The sequence below is a fragment of the Ictalurus punctatus genome, chromosome 24, assembly GCF_001660625.3.
Source record: "Ictalurus punctatus breed USDA103 chromosome 24, Coco_2.0, whole genome shotgun sequence".
Lineage (NCBI taxonomy): Eukaryota > Metazoa > Chordata > Actinopteri > Siluriformes > Ictaluridae > Ictalurus > Ictalurus punctatus.
In genome coordinates, this window is record NC_030439.2 from 20,865,343 (window position 1) to 20,888,298 (window position 22,956).

At 44.0% G+C, this 22,956-nt stretch overlaps 2 protein-coding genes across 3 annotated transcripts in view; one reads left to right on the top strand and one right to left on the bottom strand.

Annotated features, from left to right (window-relative positions):
- The window catches only part of seh1l (SEH1-like (S. cerevisiae)), a 7,898-nt gene extending 1,552 nt beyond the window's left edge, over positions 1-6,346 (bottom strand). The window contains exons 1-9 of one of the 2 annotated variants that reach the window (XM_053675265.1): positions 6,037-6,336; positions 5,335-5,385; positions 5,073-5,219; positions 4,641-4,852; positions 4,189-4,287; positions 3,846-3,986; positions 3,515-3,672; positions 3,155-3,302; positions 1,694-2,448 (exon numbers count right to left, since the gene is read on the bottom strand). In XM_053675265.1, coding sequence (XP_053531240.1) covers positions 2,421-2,448; positions 3,155-3,302; positions 3,515-3,672; positions 3,846-3,986; positions 4,189-4,287; positions 4,641-4,852; positions 5,073-5,219; positions 5,335-5,385; positions 6,037-6,147 — 1,095 coding nt within the window. In that variant the 5' untranslated portion in view covers positions 6,148-6,336 and the 3' untranslated portion in view covers positions 1,694-2,420. Of the gene's footprint in view, positions 1-1,693; positions 2,449-3,154; positions 3,303-3,514; positions 3,673-3,845; positions 3,987-4,188; positions 4,288-4,640; positions 4,853-5,072; positions 5,220-5,334; positions 5,386-6,036 lie in introns of those variants that run through there. The other variant, XM_053675264.1, reaches the window with a different exon arrangement.
- Positions 6,347-7,317: 971 nt separating this feature from the next.
- Positions 7,318-22,725, top strand: ptpn2b (protein tyrosine phosphatase non-receptor type 2b). The gene is made up of 10 exons (XM_017454929.3): positions 7,318-7,603; positions 9,463-9,553; positions 10,254-10,354; positions 12,005-12,103; positions 15,473-15,610; positions 15,744-15,953; positions 16,025-16,186; positions 16,521-16,708; positions 17,843-17,947; positions 22,167-22,725. Exons 1-10 carry the CDS (start codon positions 7,547-7,549, stop codon positions 22,189-22,191), a joined length of 1,176 nt encoding a protein of 391 aa, XP_017310418.1. The 5' UTR covers positions 7,318-7,546; the 3' UTR covers positions 22,192-22,725.
- The last annotated feature ends 231 nt before the right edge of the window (positions 22,726-22,956 follow it).

Consider the following 22,956-nt stretch of genomic DNA (forward strand, 5'->3'; position numbering starts at 1 on the left):
ATTGTATTTGTACACACGGGTTGTTTGTAACTTTTTGTATCCTATAATAACTGATATATGACCCTAGTAGGTTATAGAAATTAGGGATTAAGACTAAGGTCAAGGGCTCGGGATTAGAAAACAGTTCAGCGTCACCTGGTGGAACACAGTACTGAACCGAGCACTGGAAAAATACTGGCACACGATACAGGAAACAAATGGCAATTCTCTAAACATGAACTACGCCAGCTTCTGCAGCAGATCCTCTCGTTCAGCTTACACGATCACGCTGGTTTCTGTAAAGCGTTTAGCTGCAGGAAGCTCATCAGACCCGAGACAGCTCGAGAGGTCAGACAGCGAGGTCACGTCCTGGTCTGATAAGCAAAGTGTGCACATGACTTGTTTAAAGACAGCTGAACAGAGATATGTGGGTGTATAGATCTGTTCCGAGTAGAGGTCTGCGACGCGTCGGGACAAAACAAAAACTCAGGTGTGTGGGAGATTTTACTGTAATGCAGGGGTTAGAAATGACGGGTGAGGGATCCGCGACTACGTTCACATGCACGTCAAATTCCGCTCCGGGTCTATTTCCGGGCTGCGGCCATATTCCGAATAGCATGTTTATCCGCGTTGGAATATTCATGTATACACGGTTGTTCTAAGTATGCTTGAATTGCCATTCCTAAAGACCTAGCCTTCAGCTAAGCATCTGTTAGCACCCATAATGCCTTGCGGACCGAGCACCTCCTTTCAGTGGAGTTTCTGAATAAATTGTTTACATGCATGCAACAAATTTCCGATTAAAACAGGCATATTCCAGGGGCAGGAATCAGAATATTGTCTTAATCTGAATCGGGAAATCAGATTATAGCGTGTACACGACTCAATACGAATCAGAATATCGCCAAGTTATGATTGATATCGGAACACTGATGTGTGTGTGATGTCAGCGTAGTGATTGCGTATTGTTACAGTGTGGAGGAACGGGTTTAAAATAAGCGCTTCAGGGTTTAAGGGCTTTTAAAACGCTGCTCCTGATTGGCTGAAAGCTGTAGTGAGAACAGGGACATGTTTAAAGCTCAGACTGTCTGAGCCTTATACACTCTGTGTAAATTAGTACACACGCAGGGATTAACGTGTATTAAAATGTATTACCGAGATACTTGTTTAACGATGGTGAACAACGACGATGTTAGAAAAATCTCCCCACGAGACACAATATTTAACTATATCACACCGTGCGTATAGAATATTGTGTGTGTATAGGAATGGTCTGGTTTAAAATGGCCGCCGGTGTGTTAGTTTTTCTTACATGTATTAATAAAGTAGCTAGTTTTAGAAATGATAATAATGATAATGATAATAATAATGATGATAAGTGATGAAATAAGAGCTGGATTCATGTTGAGACTGTTCAGCTGCAGTGTGTGATGTGGAGTGAAAGTGAAAAGCAGGAGATGAGGTGGGCTCAGCGTCTCCCTCTGCTGTTAGTGATGTGTAACTACACTCCACACACACACCAGGAAATCAATCCACACTGCAGGGGTTTAGTCGATTAATGTGTTAATGAGTGATTGATAATACCACAAACTTCCCAAAGGCATGAACTATACCAAATAATAATAAGTGAAGGAGAATGTGGATATTTCACACATCCTAGAAGAATGAGATATTCAGAGCTCTCGGCATCAGTAAACACACCGTGACGCTCAAGAACCGTCCTTCTTTTATTTATAACGGCATTTATATAATTCACTCTCCATCCCCGATTAGATCACATTCCTCATCACCAGCAGAAAATCTAATAAGTAAAAATGAGCAACAGATAAAAGATTAAAGCAATAAATAAATCAACAATTTATGTACTGAAAGTTTAGAGTTCTGGTAGCAGTTTGTCTCCAGGTGACGCAACGTTCTTAATTTATTTGTAAAATGGTTTGAATTCATTAGATTATAATTGGAATCAAATCACCGAAGCTTTCATTTATTGCTTTATTTAATCAACCATTTTGCACATGGAGTCATTCATTCATTCATTCATTCATTTATTTATTTATTAACAACCAAGGTATTTAGAAAGTGACAGAATAAACAGAACCATTTTTTTTAAACATAAAAACATGTCTGACATCTCTCAGTGTCAGTGGAACATTAACACACACACACACACACACACACACACACACACACACACACACACACACACACACACACACACACACACACACACAGAGAGAGGCAGTATTTGCGTATATGGTCCGTTATTCACTCTCAGCAGTCGCCTGAGGTGATTGTGGAGGGGAACGAGGACTTCCGTGTGTGTGTGTGTGTGTGTGAGTGTGTGTGTGTGAGAGAGAGAGAGAGAGAGAGAGAGAGAGAGAGAGAGAGAGAGTGTGAGTGAGAGTGTGAGTGTGGAGCATGCAGCAAACAGCCAATCCCCGTTAGCCTGGCATCAGTTGAGTCTTTTTTCTGTTAAAACAAGACAAACACACACATTAAAACACGGCATGACATGTTACACACACAGCTCATGAGCCGGTCAGGTTACAGCGAGTCAGCTTCGGCTCTTCTCCGTCATTCAGGATGAAGCTTATCGTCAGTTTCTGCCCTGGAACTGAATTCCTGTACTTCCTGGACTATAAAACACGTGTTTGTTTTTCTGCGAGGCTTCAGGCAGCTTCTACAGCGAAACACGACGACACCAAATCACTCCATGTTGGTCGTTACGATCACTCCTATTGGCTGATGTTTCGTTATTGTCCTCCGAAGAGTGGGTGTGTGTGTGGGGGGGGCTACAAGCTTTCTGGCTACAAGCTTCAGGATCTTTTAAGGTTGCGATCTGATTTACATTGACGGCATTCTGGCAGACGCGCTTATCCGAAGCGACTTACACTAAAGCTCCAAGAGCGGTCCGTTAATGTTTACTTATCTTCTTAAAAACATCCAAAATACACTGGACACGTGCTGATAAACAGAATTATTTCACGCATCAGCAAATGCCTGCTGCTTCCGGAGGAAGCCCTGATCGATTACTTCGCTTTTGTATAATTCTGTGCTCTACTAAACACTTCACGCTCACAACGCCGGAGAAGTTAGCACATGTCAAATTCGGCGTACGCGCTCTGCACGCACACTTCAGAGATCTCATGCGGGTCGGGCTGAAGCCGGGTCGTACCTGCCCGCTCCGGCAGCTCCCACGCCCGTGTTCTGAGCTCCTGAAGCCGTGGTGGCGTTCAGAGCGGCGGTCGAGACCGAGGAGCCGTTCACCGGGCTTCCATCTCCCCGTAGGATCCCTGTGCACTTCCAGTTATCCATGTAGTTAGCTAAACAACACACACACACACACACACACACACACACACACACACACACACACACACACACACACACACACGGTAACAATTACTCAACAGTCACTAGCTAGCACATGATCTTGTGTAGTTGCGTGGTATTAGTTCTGGAACCCAGAACCACACCCGAGATTAGCGGTCTAGGTATTCAGGAAGTCAGCGTATGAGCGTTTCGGACATCTGACCTTTCCAGAGTCGGACGCAGCCGTCGTCCCCTGACGAGGCGAGCAGCGTGCTGGTGATGTTCCAGCTCACGCGCCACACCTGAGAGTTGTGACTGTCGAACTGAGCCATCAACTGCACTTCGAACTTGGTGGTGCCGGAGCTGGTGGAGCTCTCTCTCCTGGTGCGGAACACAGTGAACACATTTTAGACACTGATTAAAAGCTGGAATGACGTTAAACTCATGAGAAAGCCAGGACACTGCAGCGACACGTTAAAATTACGTCGTCGTCACTTTCGTGCCCTCGCGAAGTTACGAGCTGTGCTCTCGTCCGCTCGGCTCCGCCCACTCACCGCAGAGGCACCAGCTTGAAAATGCGCACGTCTTTGGTTGCTATGGCGAGGACGTGGAAGGACCTGCCGAGGTTCGGGGCGAAGGCGATGTCGTGGACCGGATCCGTGACGGTCATCAGGGTTTCTGCTTTGGCGTACTTCCTGTTAGGAGGGAGGATCGACGTCGTGATGCGGACGTAAAGGGGAGGGACGATATACGGTCACAAACTCGAACACTACAAACACCATTTCTTTCTGAGGATGTGACCATGACTAATCATACAAATAGTTAGTACACACACACACACACACACACACACACACACACACACACACACACACACATCCCTTCTCATGAACTCACCTGGTGTTTTCGTTGTACTCGTAGATCTGCACTTTTCCGGTGTAGGTCACGTTGTTGTCGTCACTGCCGACTGCGATCATAGGAGAGTGTGCACGTGAGCTGGAACACACACGCACACACGCACACACGCACGCACGCACAATAAGGAAGGGGAGATAAAAAAAAAAGCGCTTTGCAGTAGAGGGAGGATGGAACAAAACGTGACCATGCTATTGGTTGGTTTTTTGTTGACTCCACCCACACCGTGTGAATAACGCTGATGATTCTCGCAGACCTTTAAAATACAACGTTCCCAAAAGTCCAGGCTCTAATCGCTCACAGTGAGGTGTGTTACGCTTTGGCCCTTTACACACGCTGCATGTGCTAACTGAGAACAATGAAAAGAGGTGTGTTTTCACTAACTCACACACACACACACACACACACACACACACACACACACACACACACACCTGGAGGGGTTCCAGGAGATGCAGGAGCAGGAGAGTTTGCAGGAGATCTCGTGCTGGAGGCTCCACTGACTCAGGTTCATCACGTCCGGAGCTTCGTAGATACGGACCACGCCGTCAGCCGAGCACGTGGCCAGGACCAGACCCATGTGCTTCGGTGCGAACTTCACATCCGTCACCGACGTCCTGCTGTCCACCAGCGTCGTCCTCTTAATCTACACACACACGATTTTAAAGTTCGTGTTCATTTCAAACAAAACAAACTAAATACAATCATATTTTAATACTTTAATACATGAAACGGTCCAGGATCATAAATACAAAGTAAACTTTCTCTCGTTAAGCATTTAGTTTAGCTCAGGGAGCTGGTACGTGCTGCCTGTGTCTGTGTGTGTGTGTGTGTGTGAGAGAGATTAATTAAAATGACTGACTCACCCAGTGACTGAGGCCACGCTGTTTATCGTTCGACTCTCCGACTATCTCCTCCCAAACCGCGGCGGTGCGGTCAAAGGAACAGGACGCTAAAACCTGACCGAACTCCGGGTGAGCCCACGTCACACGCCACACCGAGCCACTGTGAGTCTGAAATCACACACACACGCATGCACACACACATTAACACAATCATATCATATAAAACAACAATCATTACTTGCATGTTCAGTTTATTTAATAAGATAGAGAACACGTCACTGACCTTCCAGCTTGCTGTGCAGAGCCACTCGCCGCTGTCACTTTTATCCCAAACCTGGAACAAAACATAAATAAAAAGCACATAGTACACATTTTATGCTAACAATAAATAACTCCAAACTAATATTAACAGTATTTTTCCTGAATTTTTTTTTTTAAAGAATTGTGTGAAAACGTCTGCAAAATTTCTGGATTTTGCAGACCGGAAACCTGCTTTCTGACTCACAGCGCCATCTACAGGTCACTGTGATAATGGGAGGTAACTCTGCGCATGCGCAGCGAAAACCATTTCGCTTGATACGGTCAAGTAAAGACGCGTTCTAACTGAATAGTAGCGGTTTTAACTACAAGTTACATTTCATATTCGACATACTAACTATTAAATCATCTCATTTTTGTAATTATAACACTTCTAAAAGTATTATTTATACATGTAGATATGGTTTTGTCAGTAGAATCATAGCATTTTCGTTTTTTTCCCTCTCCTTTAGAGAACTTGCTAAATGCCCGGATATAATCCGTTTACATGCGCGTGCAATAAAATTCTGTGAGTCTGAAATAACGGTCATTTAAAAAACAACAACAACAAAGAAGAAGAAAAAAAGGCCAACGTTGTGTTTTACATCCAGAGTGTAATTCTGACTTTATATTACAACTCTTGTATACCGTGTAACTACAGCTCGCAGAAGAATAACCGCAGTAATACCTTGACGCTTTGGTCACTGGAGCAAGTGGCCATCCTGCGGCCGTGGAAGTCGTAAGAAACATCATGAATGAGATCTTTATGATCCGCCGCGATGCTTTTCGCCACAAACATCTTTGATTTACACGCCTATAAATCCACAAACATCAGCCTAGCCTGGAAGCTAATTCAGTTCGAACGTGGAGGGGGAAACATATAAATCATGGATATTTTCTGTAACTTTTAAGAGGCGCGTGAATTCAACTGAACTCAAGACGCCATTTTGTTCGCCTGCGCTTCAACGCTTTAATCCAAAATGGCCGAATATGAAAGACGTAGTGCACTATGTAGGGTGTAGAAGACAACGTTGTAAACCCGGGAGGAAGTGTACTTATGAAGGGAGCGGGAAGTGGATTGGGCTTGACCTTGTTTCTGTGTTAGTCTTTAATGTTTAGAAACATTAAAGAGTTAACTATCGCTACCTGCTGTTTTGGAGGCGTAATAACATCATTTCTCCGTTATAAAAAAAAGTATGTGCCACCAGAGGGCGCTCACAACCTGAAATACGAGTGTATAAACCTGCTATAACACTGAATTTACAATAACATTAAAAATAACTCTATTTAATCTAGTATAAGGGCCATAATGGCATCTTAGATCATTCTTTTTTATTCTTGGTATCCTTAATTTTTGGCTTTTTGTTCTTTTTTTTCCTTACCCGCTATCATACTTTTTTGTGACATTTGTTCAATAATAATAATTTAAAAAATCACCATTTATTACACATTTATTCAGTCAGGTTCGGGTTCTTGAAAACAAATACTGAAAAAATAAATGTACATACAAACAAACAAGTAAATGTATTTAAATAAACGAATTAAATAATTAACTGGTAAATAAATAAACAACTACCTAATATATTTTTTTTTTATGAGAAAATGTTTATTTCACATTAATGAATTAAACAATTGAATAAAAAGTCAGAAAATATAACTAATGTCTAATTTATATTTTTGTGAGTAAACAGCGAACCAGATTGTGTAAATGTTGTTTTTAAAGTTTCAGAAATGTAAATAGATTAATTTTAGTTGTACATTTAAAAATAAACGTTTAATGTACGCGTTGTTTCATTTTCTTTTATTTATCATTTCTAACATTTCGGTGTTAATTTCAGTTGTTTCGTTTTTTTTGCCCTTTGTACGCAGCCTGAAGGACCTCTTCAACTGCGCGTGCGCAGATCTCTAGTTTAAACACACTTGCGCATGCGCATTGACGAGCACCGTACGCTGATCTAAAGCTCATCGTTTCCCGGAAGTGGTGCGCGTTTAATGTTTGTGGATCTTCGCTAAAGTCTGCGTTAGGCAAAACTCTGCAACGCCGTCGCTTTTTCAGCACAGATGTCAACTTGGATACGTTTGTTTTCCAAGCCCATGGCTGAAAACATGAGTGACTATTTTGTATAATAATGTTTATTTTTTACTAAAAATCCACCAAGATAACTGACAGAAGTCCCGCAGAGGGAAGGAAGGGGAAAATGGACCACGAATTGGAGGACATGGATTCAGAAGGCCGGTGGCAGAACCTCTACTTAGTAAGTTAGCCGGCTAGGCTAGCTAGTTAGCCCGCCGTAAAGCTGTTTGCTAATCCGTCTTGAAGGCTTTCTGTGTGGACGGAGTCCATTTTTAAACCTTTTAAAACCATATGTGTCGTGTTTAACTGACTCGCAGCCTAGCCACGGCTTCACTTCTCACATTAACATGACAGTTGGGCTTTAGAACGGCGTCGAAATGTGTAGCTGTGATCTGCGCGTGCGCACACACCAGCGACGCGCCGTTAGCAAAAGGAGTCGACTCTTTCAGGTGAACGTTGAGAATCGACTCGAGCCGTTATGGGAGCCGCTTTTTAAAATTTATTTGTATTTTCTTTTCTTTTCTTTTTTTACAGTTTAATCTTTCGGTGTAATTTAATGTCGACTTTTAGGATAAACAGAAATAAATCTTAACGAAGGACTGTGTTTGTTATTGCACATCAATACTGCGCACTTTAAACTTATTTAAATGTATTTTGTAAAACACAACGCAAATTAATGTTGTGTTCTTAATTAAACGGTGGCGTAAGATTTCATGGAACAGTCTCAGACAAAGAAGAGCAATCGCTGGTCAAAATATGGCGAATTTTGCCAGTGATGGAAATGAACCGTTTGGGAGTCGGCTCTTCTTTCGAATAATCTGACTCGCTTAAAAGATCCGGAATACCCATCACTCTCAACCAGTGCTGTAAAAGTCAGTTTATAATCTCAGCACTGATGATGATGATGATTAGAGATCTCCACACTGACACTAAAATTAAATTAAAACAGCAGTGTGAAACCTAATGTTAAAAAGAGTTTAGTGGGCAGTTTTGGTTCCTTATAGCTTGCTGTGTGTTCCGCTGATTATTTGCAGTTGCTAATTTGCTGATTCAGTGAAGGAAAGGAAAACAAAAGGGACACTTGTTGGTACATGCCATTTCCTGAAAGTGTTATTAAGGCTTTCTGGGAAAGTCGTCCCTCACCAGGCGTGAGTGTGGGATGAGTCTGTCAGGAAGGTCAGCGGCGGAGTGTAGGGGGAGATTCTGCTAAATACAACAGACATGTAGTGAATGACTGGAAAACAGTCTGCTGGAAGCACTGGGTCTGATTAAACATGAACATTATTCTGATTAGCTCTCTCTCTCTCTCGCACGCGCACGCTCTCATTCTTTATATTTACATGTCACCATTTCTTACACTATTATTATAATTATTGCTGTTGTAGATGCTGTGGATCATAAATGCCACACAGTTAAGGGTCACGCATGGTTAAAGCTGTAATTCAGATCTATGTGGGAACAATGTGGACATGTTATCCTGTCTGAATTGTTCCTTTGTGTCGTGTGTGTGTGTGGGTTTGTTTGTTTTTTTGACTTCGTTTCTAGCAAATGCGAAAGTTTGGGACACGACCCTGATGAGAATGGTGTAACTTCAAAATGGAATAAATGAGTTTGCTATGACGTCCTTAATGATGGACAAAACATTGCTGTAATGTAACAGATCCCAGATGAGTGTAACAGCATGATGGGACGAGCGTGACAGCATGACGGCGTAACAGCGTGACGAGACAAGTGTGACGGTGTAACAGCGTGACTGAGCGAGTGTAACAGCGTGACAGGATGAGTGTGACGGTGTAACAGCGTGACAGGATGAGTGTGACGGCGTGACGGGACGAGTGTGACTGTGTAACAGCGTGACGGGACGAGTGTGATGGTGTAACAGCGTGACTGGGCGAGTGTAACAGCATGACAGGATGAGTGTGATGGTGTAACAGCGTGACTGGGCTAGTGTAGCAGCGTGACGGGGCGAGTGTAACAGCATGACAGGATGAGTGTGACGGTGTAACAGCGTGTAAAATGAAACTGTTCTTTTCTCTGTAGGAAATCCGTAATCAGTCTCAGGAATGTTCTTTCAAAGTGGCGAAGTATCCCGAGAACCGCAACCGTAACAGATACAGAGATGTCAGTCCCTGTGAGTACACACACACACACACACACACACACACACTCTTTCACAAGTGACTCCTCTGAGAGTGCTGGAGGGATGAAATATTCAATAATAAAACTGTTGATGTTCAGATGGAAGTGACGGGGATTAAAGGACGGAAGAAACACCTGACACAGTGAAAGAAAAGATGGAACAAGGAAAGACGAGTGAAAGGAAAGATAAAAACACGCGAAAGCATGAATAGATGCAGAATGATAGAGGGATACAGAACAGAAAACAATAGAAAGAATGAAGAGTTAGTTGTTTATTCGTGACGGCGTATGTAATGAAGCACGTGCATGTCCGCGGTCAGGTTTGGAAGTCATGTGACTCCGGGCGTGTCCGCGGTCAGGTTTGGAAGTCATGTGACTCCGGGCGTGTCCGCGTCTCCCCTGGAGACTGAATCATTACATGTAAATGTAGAAATGACTGACTGGTGGAGCTGAGTAGGGTAGAACTAAAGGGTAGAACGTACGGCAATCGTGAGTGAGACGCGAGTGCTGCCACTTCTACATCTACATGTGCCTCGTCAGGACGCGTGCGTGTGTGCGTGCGTGCGTGTGCGTGCGTGTGTGCGTGCGCGTGTGTGCGCGTGCGTGTGTGCGCGTGCGTGTGTGTGTGTGTGTGTGTGTGTGTGTGTGTGTGTGTGTGTGTGTGTATGAACTGATTTGTTTTCGCGCTGCAGTTGATCACAGCCGGGTGAAGCTGGGGAGCTCGGAGAACGACTACATCAACGCAAGCATGGTGCCCGTGGAAGAAGCCCAAAGAAGCTACATACTAACTCAGGTTAACACACGCTCTCTCACACACACACGCTCTCTCTCTCACACACACACACTCACACACAATCTCTCTCTTAGAATAAATGAAAATACTTGTCTGTATATACTGGTTATAAATTATAAAGTTTATTGAATATATCAGCAGTGTTGATGTTGTTGTTGTTGTTGTATTGTAGTTAAAATGATGACTTTATAAATAAGTCCATGGTCAGTAGCTGCAGAGTTGCTCTGTGATAAGTGTTACAGTAGTAGTGTGAGAGAGAGTGTGAGAGAGAGTGTGAGAGAGAGTGTGAGAGAGAGTGTGAGAGAGAGAGTGTGAGAGAGAGTGTGTGAGAGAGTGTGTGAGAGAGTGTGTGAGAGAGAGTGTGAGAGAGAGTGTGAGAGAGAGTGTGAGAGAGAGTGTGAGAGAGAGTGTGTGAGAGAGTGTGTGAGAGAGTGTGTGAGAGAGTGTGTGAGAGAGTGTGTGAGAGAGTGTGTGAGAGAGTGTGTGAGAGAGTGTGTGAGAGAGTGTGTGAGAGAGTGTGTGAGAGAGTGTGTGTGAGAGTGTGTGTGAGAGAGTGTGTGAGAGAGTGTGTGAGAGAGTGTGTGAGAGAGTGTGTGAGAGAGTGTGTGAGAGAGTGTGTGAGAGAGTGTGTGAGAGAGTGTGTGAGAGAGTGTGTGAGAGTGTGTGTGTGGCTGGTGAAGCTGTAGGAGGTGTAAAGCGCTGATTAGACCACACATTTGCATGATGCTTTTTAAGACGTGCTGTATGCAGATTTATTCTCGCTGGCCGCCGAATTCTCTCGATCAGGTTTTGTCCCCCCTGTTTTGATCCACCATGGTGCGTCACCACGAGTGTGTTTACCGTCTCTCTCTCTCACACCACTGCAGCTGAGGGGAAGATGGAGGAAGTCGCTGTCGTTACGTCCAGACATTAACTGGTTATATAAAAACATGTTGCGTGCGTGCTCTGGGTCCAGGTGCGGTGTTACGTTTACGTCTTCAGCCTTTCAGCATGACGTGTATTAGTGTAATATTATAGGAACCCCGGAGGGGGGGGGGATACTTTTGCACAGTATGCATAGAGGATGGAGAGCTGCCTGACTAATAAATGTATCTCATGTTACGTTTTCTTTTTTGCTGTATTTCATTTTAATTACACACACACACACTGAGCCGAGATTAAGTTAGCGTTTACGGTTTAGTTGATGGATGTACGATTTTGGACTCGTTGCCATGACGACCTGACAACAGTCAAACGATCGTGAAAGAGAGTGAGGAAACGGCGGGCGCGAGAGACGGTTATTTTTGCTTCACACAGGTTTATCTACGTTTATTTTTGAATGAGCCTCGATCTTGTGAGCCAATAAGAAGCGAGTGGGCGGGGCTACGGTATGTTTTGTTGGAGAACAAATGGTGGCGCTGCTAATTATTAAGTAGCACTCGCCTCTGCGCTTTTGAACATCTGGGTTTAAAAAAAAAAAGTAGCCGTAGTCATATTTGTCCTTATTTTTTTCGGTGGTGATGGAACATCTGGATCACCATTTTGTGAAGCACCCATGAAGAACTCTTATAAGGTCACTCATCTGTGAAGACGTACTACACAATTCCCTCTGAGTGTGTGTGACTGATGATGATGATGAAGATGATGAGGAGGGGTGTGTTTGCTCCTCAGGGTCCTCTCAGAAACACTTGTGGTCATTTCTGGCTGATGATCTGGGAACAGAAAACGAAGGCCGTCATCATGCTGAACAGAGTGATTGAGAAAGGCTCGGTAAGTCTCTCTCTCTCTCTCTCACTCACACACACACACACACACACACACACACACACACACACACCTGTCTGGGGTAATCTGTAATATTTATAATGATGAACCAGTGTTCTCCTTATGCAGAAGTATAATCATTTAAATAGTTTAGCCGTAACGTTTCCGTCTGTTTGTTTTCGAGCCGTTGCTATGGCGATATGGGGCCGGTTCGTATAAACTAAGGCTTTCTGGATTCTCAGAAATGCACGGGCATGGGGTGTGAAAGTTTCATGTTTCTCAGTTACTTTCACTTTGTGCCAGTTTTATGTAGACATGACGATGCGCCTCGGTCATGTGATCCAGGAGAAAACAAAAGTAGAGACGGGTCAGTACCACTTTCTCTTTACCGATAGCGATTGTGAAACGTCGCACGTCAGCCGATATTTTGTTTTTTCTTTTTGTCAACACTGAAGCACTTAAAAAGATTTCCAGGAACCACGTACAAACACGAGTTAAACTCGTCCTTCTGATGTCATCACTTACACTGCAGTTATAATAAACATCAAGGATCAATCTAATAAAAATCTCTCTTTGTACACTTCCCTCCACTGATATTGGCACCCTTCGTAAAGACGACTTTTTTTTTTTTTTTTTTTTTTTTTTTTTTTTTTTAAGTATTTTTGTAAAGACAGTTTTTCACAGCTGCCTTCGCTCATATTTACTAAGGGTGCCAATAGTTTTATTGTTTTCTCGTTGACGCTGTGAGCGTGGATCCGTCCCGTCCGCCCACACTCGCTCGGGTTTCTGTGGTAAAGTTCTGTATGCGAATATATTTACATGTTAATGAGTAGTTTGTGTGGCACGGGCCCCACTCAGAGTGACCCTCAGTAATACCGCTGTTAGAGAAGGCGTGGTGTCACTTTCATATGTTTATTGATACTGAAACCCCGAGTGTGAGTCAACACCCATCCGATACCCAACACATATCACCACCTTTAAAGACTACTCCGCTTCCAAATGTCGTATATCTTTGCTAACGTTCTACATAAAATGATAAATGAAACACAATATCTTGTGCCGGACGACGGAAGCCTTTTGTTGCCACCGTCCCAACTTTTTTGAGTTGTGTTGCAGCCATATATTCGATGTGTTTTCTGTGTTCTGTTGTGAATAACACACGTGTGTTTAAGATTCGCAGATCATTGCATTCTGTTTTTACTCACGTTTCACACAGCGTCCCAACTTTTTAGGAATTGGGGTGGTACATGTATCCAGGGGACTGTCTCGCTCTCTCGTTACTCTTTCACGCTCGAAAGCCCGCGTCTAACTAGGCGTAAGATTTCGTCTCGGACGCCTAGAAGGTGCGACAGGTGTTAATTCTACACTCGCGCATTTCACGTCCAGCTTTAATCTTACCCCTGGACATCAAAACACGTGTGGTTCTTCCCCAAACTGTTACCATGGAGATAGAAGCCTGACTGTATGGAATGTCTTCGTGTGCTGTAGCATTACAGTTTCCCTTCCCAGGAACTCTAGAACCTTCCCAGGAACTATAGAACCTTCCCAGGAACTTATAGAGTTCTTCTCTAAATCCATTCTCAGTCATCTTTCTAGTGAAAATGTACAGAATGGTGTCACATGGCATTAGTTTGTGTCCCTCACAAGCTGGTCGACTCGATAATGTTCTCACGCTGTGATCGGATTATTTATCTGATGGAGATTTAAGAGATTAGACCACAGAGGGTAAAAAATAAAATCTCCAGAACGTTGTGTCATGAATGCTGATGCTTCAGATTTAATAACGTGTTCCCCTCAGTGTTTTCTACGTTACTACACCTCTCCTTTAACACGTTTAAAACCCCACACGCTCTACTACACCTCTCCTTTAACACGTTTAAAACCCCACACTCCTTGCCCTGCGCTCGTCTCAGTCTCACACGGGGTGACGAGTGATGGTCTCAGTCTCACACTCGGACCTGTCTACAATAACAACCTGCTGTCCTAGAAACTGAAACTGAACACCACCAAGAACACAAAAACCCTGCAGGAAGAACCACCTGCCAAAACATCCTCCTCTGACCACATTACTACACTCGCATGGAGAATTCTCTCTCTCTCTCTCTCTCTCTCTCTCTCTCTCTCTCTCTCATTACTCCAGCTTCTTCAGAGAGAAGATGAAATAAAGTGAAAATTCGGCTTGTTTGCGTACAATTCAGAAAACCTCAAAGATAAAGAAAGACTGATCTGCTTGTGGGTTTTTATTATAATTATTTTAACCACTAACACTTAGTGTTTTCTTTTAGTAAAAGCATTTGTTTTGTTTTTTTATTTTGGCCTTGTGTTTTCTGTTTAGTGTGTGTACTAAAGGTAAAAGAACCAGATATTCTGTTCGTAATAAATAAACGTGGAACACATTGTGTTTTACATTCTATTGGGATTTCATCATTTTGGGGGAAAATTTATTTATTTATTTATTTATTTATTTTTTAAATCCTGCTATACAAAGAACGCAGCTTTAATGCGTTCAGTAAAGTTTTGTCTTTACGTTTAATATTTCAGTTAGTTTACATTAGTGTATAACACGGTGCACAGTATTTTTTTTTTTTTTTTTTCATTTACTGAAATGACCTTTATGTCTTGTAAATATTCAAGAATTTTATAATAATAATAATTTAGGGCTTTGTGATATGACACAAATGTCATATCGCGATACTATTTCTATGATCCTACGATAATTTAACTAACAAAACGGTAGTAAAATAAACCAAAAAACCCGTCACACTGAGATTGACGATACTTTTAATACGTCATATCGTGATCTCGAGGTTGTATGGATGTTGTCGCCATGTCGAGGTTGTATCGGTATATCTCCCAGCCCTGTGATCATTTTACATTTCTCTGGTAGCGTAAACTTTTTTTTTTTTAAGAACCTTTTGATTTTTAAAAAGTATTTTTGTTTTATTCTTGTTGTGCTGAGGCTTGCGTGGAAGACATAACATTTGTTTAAACGATTGTTTTTCTTTATTGTTAAATACATATATACAGAGAAAATTCCGAGTCTTTTTTTTTTTTTTTTGTTGCTGGTTTTAGTTTTTGTTTGTGTTTTCCGTCTGCTGAAAACTCCTGGTACTCGAGAGGTTCAGTTGATTTTATCGAATGGCACTCTTTCTTCTTCTCCCTGACGCCAGAGTGGAGGAAGAGGAAGCTTTGGATTCGGGGGGAGAACGTTATTAAATATCACGGACACAGAAGGAAGACGTTGGATTTGTTTGTTTGCTGTTAAACGCGTATAACGGACTCATTTCTGAGCTAGAGAGGATTGTGTACGTCGCGTTTCCTCTCCGTTTGATGAGTAAAATGAGTAAGTAAGCGTTGGTGTAATCTCCCCTGCAGGAGAAGTGTGCGCAGTACTGGCCCACGCAGGAGGAGCACGAGATGGCGTTTCTGGACACGCGCTTTGTTGTGAAGCTGCTATCCGAGGACGTTAAGTCTTACTACACCACGCGCTTACTGGAGCTGCAGAACGCCAACGTGAGCTTCAGAGAGCATCCTCCAATCATTCTTCATGAAGATGGAAATCAAACACTTCCAGGCTGTGTGTAAATGGCTGTGTGTGTGTGTGTGTGTGTGTGTGTGTGTGTGTGTGTGTGTGTGAACTTTTCAGACAGGGGAGAAGAGGGAGCTCTACCACTTTCATTACACCACATGGCCTGACTTTGGTGTCCCAGAATCCCCGGCGTCCTTCCTCAACTTCCTGTTTAAGGTGCGCGAGTCGGGGTCGTTAGGGGCGGATCACGGGCCGGCGGTGGTGCACTGCAGCGCGGGGATCGGACGATCCGGAACCTTCTCCCTCGTCGACACCTGTCTCGTACTGGTGAGGAGTGTGTGTGTGTCTGTGTGTGAGAGTGAGAGATTGTTATAAACAGGACTGTCCTGTTCCCACAGATGGACAAAAGGAAAGACCCGTCCTCTGTGGACATTAAGAAGGTGCTGCTGGACATGAGGAGGTACAGGATGGGTCTGATTCAGACTCCTGACCAGCTCCGCTTCTCCTACATGGCCGTGCTGGAGGGAGCCAAGTGCATCATGGGAGATTCATCAGTACAGGTGAGAAGAGAACTCGGCACTTAATGAAGTCACTGGATGGACAGACGGACGGAGAATGGGTAGATTGATGAAGAGAAGAAAAATCCATACAGAGATGGACTGACTGGTGGGTAACAAGACAGACGGAAGGACAGATGGACAGACAGGCAAGTCCAACAGAAGCGCAGACAGACAGATAGAAGCGCAGACAGACAGACAGATAGACGGACGATATAGAGGCAGTTATATTGTTGGATGAAGAAATGGGTGGACAGACGAAGAGAAACAGAGATGGACTGGATGGATAACCAGTGTATTGTGTGTGTGTGTGTGTGTGTGTGTGTGTGTGTGTCAGAAACGGTGGCAGGAGCTCTCCAGAGAGGATCAGGTGTGTGTGTCCGACTCTCCGTCGCCACCCAAATGTCCCTCAGAGCGCCATAACGGCAGCCGTAAACCACGAGCAGACGACACGGGGGAAACGGAGGGAGCGAAAAAACCCACAAAAGACGAACGAGAAGCTGACGGAGACACGTGCACAGCGAAGTGAGCGTCTCCTTCTGTCTACACCCCCCACCCCCTCCAGCCCCCCACACACACCCTCTCTCTCTCTCACCCTCTCTCTCAGTCTCTCTTACATACCTCTCACCCTCTCTCACACACCCTCTCTCTCACTCTCTCTTACATACCTCTCTCTTACATACCTCTCACTCCCTCTCTCTCACACTCTCTCACACCCTCTCTCTCACCCCCTCTCTCTCACTCTCTCTTACATACCTCTCTCTTACATACCTCTCACTCCCTCTCTCTCACACTCTCTCACACCCTCTCTCTCACCCCCTCTCTCACCTCTCTTACATCTCTCTCACACTCTCTCACACTCTCTCTCACACCCTCACACTCCCTCTCTCACACTCTCTCTTACATCCCTCTCACACTCTCTCTCACCCTCTCTCTCACACCCTCTCAAACTCCCTCTCTCACACCCTCTCTCACACTCTCTCTTACATACCTCTCACCCTCTCTCACACACCCTCTCTCTCACTCTCTCTTACATACCTCTCTCTTACATACCTCTCACTCCCTCTCTCACACCCTCTCTCTCACCCCCTCTCTCACCTCTTACATCTCTCTCACACTCTCTCACACTCTCTCTCACACCCTCACACTCCCTCTCTCACACTCTCTCTTACATCCCTCTCACACTCTCTCTCACCCTCTCTCTCACACCCTCACACTCCCTCTCTCACACCCTCTCTCACACTCTCTCTTACATACCTCTCCCTCCCTCTCACACTCTCTCTCACCCCCTCTCTCTCTCACACCCTCTCACACTCTCTCTTACATACCTCTCACACTCTCTCTCATCCCCTCTCTCTCTCACACCCTCTCACACTCTCTCTTACATACCTCTCACTCCCTCTCACACTCTCTCTCATCCCCTCTCTCTCACACTCTCTCTCACACTCTCTCTCACTCTCTCACCCCCTCTCTCTCTCTCACCCTCTCTCTCACCTTTCTCTTACATACCTCTCTCATGCTGTCTCACCCTCTCTCTCACACACCCTCTCACACCTTCTCTCACACACCCTCTTACACAGCTTCATTTATTTAATGTTGCTTTCATCTCTACCTCTCTTCTCTCTGTTCTCTCTTCCTCTGTTCTCTCCTCTGTTCCAGCGCACGCAAGAGACCGAGAGATGAGAAGATCTCCATTTCTGCTCAGAAAACTCCTCAGAAGCAGCTGAAGCCCAGAACAAATGAGACGGAGAAGAAAAGGAAAAGGTGAAGCTCACAATACATGGTGCCTTCCAGAATTATTGGCACCCTTCCTGAAAATAAACATCGATTCATAAATGCATAATTTCGTTGTTCAAGCGCAATCAGTTTTTCTTTATATATATATACATATACACACACACATATACATATATATATATATATATATATATATATATATATATATATATATATTTTTTTTTTTTTTGCCCCATTCAGTTTGTGTGCGCATCCCTCTGTTCATCCACACCATGTTGAGTCCAGCACTAACATAAACTCTGGTCTAGTTATAATTGGCCGAAATCGAGAGAGTAGTTATTTATTTATTTACTTATTTACGGACTCTGATGCTGCTACTCTTTTATTGACATGGCGTTTTTCAGGCATCTAGTCGTTAATTTCATGGTGGCAGGAAGTGAGGGCTGCAGGAAGGAAGGAGGTGTTTTGGTGTGAAGGTAGAGCAGTACGAGTGAAAATGAAGGCCTTGGCTGCGTTCTTAATTCACGTCCTCGCAGAACTCATAATTACACCTTCTACATCTGGGATTTGACCTGGAGAGCTCCGAGCGTACCGCCGCAACGTCATGCGGAAACCCCCAAAGTGGCGTTAAGTGGTGCTCTCGTAATATTTCTGTGTAATAACCGGCTAGTAGTAACATCTTAATAATGCAGCTCTAAATCCACATGGAAGTGGGTTCAACCGGTAGTATTGTGACGTGATTGTGTGTGTGTTTCTGAGGCCGTTATATATTCTAACACCTTACTCGGGCTGGAAATTAGTCAAGGGAGCAGCCAGTTTTAACTTTTAGTTGGTGCAGGTCCAGGAGAACACGACATGACGAGTCAGTAATGTCTGTTATTTGGATAATGTGGATTGTGGTTAAGCGTTTAGTGATGAGGATCAGAGTTCCACCCACCTGCTCCTTCACGCCCATGCGGGATTTCTCCTCTGAAACCTTATCTGCTCAGGAGACGAGTTCTTCCAGCTGACCGTGTTGCTGTTGCGCCTCTTTTCACACAGCCTGGGCTGCATCTGCTGTACGTGACCAAGCGAACTCTGACCCCTCTCCCTGTCCCGCCCGAGGCCGAGGCAGCGCCGCGAGCCTGGGCTCACCCGGGCCCCTGTGCACGAGCTCCAGGGTGTATGTGAGGAAACTAGGCACGAGGTTTGAGGTTGTGGTGTCGTGCTGCTCGTGTGGCGCGTAACGCTGATTCCCATCACGCTAATCACGGCTTGTGTTTGGAGCAGTAAAACGCAGCATGGTGTGACCTTATCGTGCGGTTAAAGAGCAACTCCACAACAAACACCTTTTGCATCACTGTCCATGACGTCTGTAATCATAAGAATACGCCCCATGTTGTTAGTAGTAGAGGTGTGCGATCTCCGGACAAAACCACGCCGTATCTGCGCCGGTAGCGAGTCCGTCCTTTGGCTGTGCGCTTGCAGAGTCTTGGTGCCAGGCGGCGGAGTGCCAGGGTCACGGTTCTCGGCGGTGTTCGTGTTAAATACCGTTATGAGCGTTACAGTTTAGTATGCGTGCTTTCCAAGTGCTGTAGTCATGGCAACATCAAAAATCTGTCCAAGTGCCATACCGTTCAGAAGTATGCACGTATTCATACGCATAAAAACATGTTTAAATTTATACATACGAACTTGTTTTTAAAAGACGTCGCCGTCGGACTGGAAAGAGTTCACGCAGCAAGTAGCAGTCACGGTGAAGCTGAAGGAGCTTCCCGAGGTTCTCGAGACCTTAAACGTCCCTGTCGGGACGACCGGGCGGATAACGTGCAGCGGGAAAGTTCATGGAAGAACAATAATAATAATTTTTAAAAAAAGAAAAAGAAGAAGAAGAATTTTTTTTAAAAAACCACGAAGATGCACATCTAGAAGCATTTAGAAAACCGGAACGTTCCATATGATCCAAAGAGCACGGCGTACAGTGAAGCACGGCGGTGGGAGCATCGTGATCTGCAGCTGCATCTCCGCAAACGGTACTGGGGCTTTACACATCACTGAAGAAAACATGAACTCTAAATAACAAATGAAAATAAATCAAAATGAAATGAAGTGCCAGAACACTTCTTTCCCCTCGGTGTAAGAGTCCTGTGCAGCGTGAACTGAACCCCTGAACGCCATGTTCGTATCTGTTCATGTGTTCGGACAGCGTGTGAAGGAAATAAGCCCCGCCCCCTGAACATGTACACTCGTGTATATGGACCTCGACTCGTGTCTAACGACGATGGATGATATAAAAATAACAGAACTGAAATGAGAGTAAACCATTTACGGTGAATTTAAGACTGTTCTGTAAAACACGGAGTTGCTCTTTAACAGTCACGATCTGCTTCTTCTAAGCATTAGCGTGTAGAATATCTGCATCTCGCGGTAAGAGAACGCAGGGTAGCGTTAGCGGAGTGTGTTGTGTGTCTAATCTGACGTGTGACTCTTTCACTACTGACCCTACAGGATGAACGCATGCGTGTGTTTTCCAGCTTTGTTACTATTTTTGTTTGTTTGTCTTTGCCTTTTTTTTTTTTTTTTGGACCATCACTGCTCTCACGTTCACAGGCTAGCGCATCATCCGGGTTCACATGGGTAACGACGTCACGGCGTACGCTTCAGAGCGTCACGTACGTGTAACGTGCGGTTAACGAATAAGTAGATGAAATGATCGTAAGCGTGTCCCGTTCAGGGGTTATATTATCATGGAAACTGTCCTCTTCAGCGGGACAGAGGAGCTCACGCCTGTTTGCGGTTTCTCTGGAATGTGACGAGCTGCGTTGGTGGTTTGTGTGTTTTTAAATACGTGTGAGAATTGTAATGGTTGGCAGATTGCTGTGGTGTAAGAGCAGTAAAGCACGTGCGGTTAGGGGAAAATGATCCACCTGTGTGTGGTAACAGTAACTCGGCTTCAAGTCCTGGAACATTTTCCTGTAACGGGTTCCACCGTGTTTCTTCCCCACACACTGACATGGGGGCGGAGTGAAGGGACATTAGGGGTGTGGCTATAAAATAACTGACGAGCACTTGGTCACATCATCCACACTTGCATAAACTATAGAGATCGACCCATAATCGGTTTTCCCGATATTTAAGCGTTTTTCCATAACCGGATATCAGTTTTGTAATATCGGATCCGCCGATAAACGTGAGAATTGCACTTTTAAAAAAAAAAAAAAAAAAAAAAAAAAATTCTTATTATTTGTATTATTTTTATATTTCTTTGTAACTATTTTTATATCCTTTAATTTTATATCCTGATATCCGTAACAGTGCACTTGTCTAAAAATGTGTGCACTCTTTCAGACCCGTTTATTTATTGGTGTAGAAGTAAGAGTTGTTTTGTTTTCTCTGCGAGGAGGAGGAGGTGAAATTGATCAAATGGTTCTAAATAAAGCGGTTTGTTCAGTTCAGCGACGTCGTCATCACTGTGTCAAAAACGATAAATAAATACCGGCTCTGCACGTCGGTCATCAGGCGCATAAACATACAAATATTCGGTATCGGTTATAAAAAATCAATATCTGTCGATCTCTAATAAACAGATCTAATATTTGAATCGTGTTCTACGTATTTTCTGGTTATCTGAACTAGTTATTAGGAAGAATATATTGCCTATCGCACGTTTAAACATGAGAATGTGTTTAAATGGGGTTGAAGCTTCTGTTGCTGGTTCCGGAGCCTCCATTTTATCCCTCGATCACAGTGGAGATGATCAGCTAAGTTTATTGTTTGAGTCGCGTAACTGCGAGGCTGATATTGCTAACAGGTAACGGACGTGTAACGGACGTGTAACGGACGTGTAAGGCCTCCAGATTAGCATGGTTTCTGTAAAACCTAAAAACACACTTCACAGAGAGGAAAAACAATCTCAAAGCTGATTCACTTCTCCACACTCTGGTAGGGGGCATGGCCTGAAGGCGGAGCTTATACTTTTAGAAGAAATATATATAGTTTACATAATTCAGTTTCTGTGGTTTTATGAGAAATCCTGGTCTCTTGTTGTTTTAGGCCTGCAGTTTGCACCTCGCTAAACTGGTGGCTGTCAGCTAACATTATTTATTCGCTACATGAGCCTCGCAACGGCAAAAAAAAAAAAAAAAACGTTTCGCTTGAGGACGTCGCCAGCTTTTCTATTTCGTTGTTGTTTTTTTATTTCTAAAATAAAATGAAAGTCACTATAAGTCGTATAAATCTAAAGTTTTATTTCCATTTGTGTTTCCAGAGCGAGAACGACCAGCGATACCTAACGCCTCGGCGACCACAGCAGGGATCTCCAGACCATAATACTCCTGTACACTGTTTACAGCATGGACTCTGAGGAGCGAGTGTGTCCTCATACCCACACACACACACACACACACACACACACACACCAGCAGGGCAGCGCCGGACTCGAGCGCGCTGCCGCGGCTTTGATCTTGGTCTCAATTCTAATTATTATATCTATTTTTTTATTTTACTCGGATTTCCACAGACGCTGACGTTGTAGTTCTTTACGCTTCACCGATTTGTAACCTTGTATTTTTTTATTGGACGATGGATGTTTTTGGGCGTTGTTTCTGAAAATCTCTATTATTTTTTTATACCGGAGCTGACTGACGATGCGCTCGCGCCCGAGACCTGCCGCGCTTTTAGAGCTACTTCGGTACGGCGGAATTAAACGCGAGTATTTTTGATAAGACGACGTGTCCGTGTTACTGAGGAACAACAGAAAACCGTGAGAGTCTTAAGCATTTCCTCTTTAGTGAAATAAAACCACGCTGCATTGTGGAGTTTGTGTATCAGTGGCCTGCGCTCACGTCTTGCTTTCCTTTTTTTTATTTTTATTTTTTAGAGAATAAACGTCTCGGCAGAGTGTTACTGAACGGGGTGTGGGGTATGCAAATGAGTATGAATATGCAAATGAGTGTGTTCATTTTGTCTTATTATTGCACCAAAAACCATCTCAATATTTATATCAGCACACGCACACACACACACACACACACACGTCTCTAGTACTGTTAGTTTAA

Bases quoted from the DNA above. Each gene is read 5' to 3' on its own strand.
- ptpn2b (XM_017454929.3), top strand. From the start codon at position 7,547: ATGGACCACGAATTGGAGGACATGGATTCAGAAGGCCGGTGGCAGAAC. The intron at 16,187-16,520 runs GTGAGAAGAGAA...TGTGTGTGTCAG, and splicing joins TGGGAGATTCATCAGTACAG to AAACGGTGGCAGGAGCTCTC. The intron at 16,709-17,842 runs GTGAGCGTCTCC...CCTCTGTTCCAG, and splicing joins GGAGACACGTGCACAGCGAA to CGCACGCAAGAGACCGAGAG.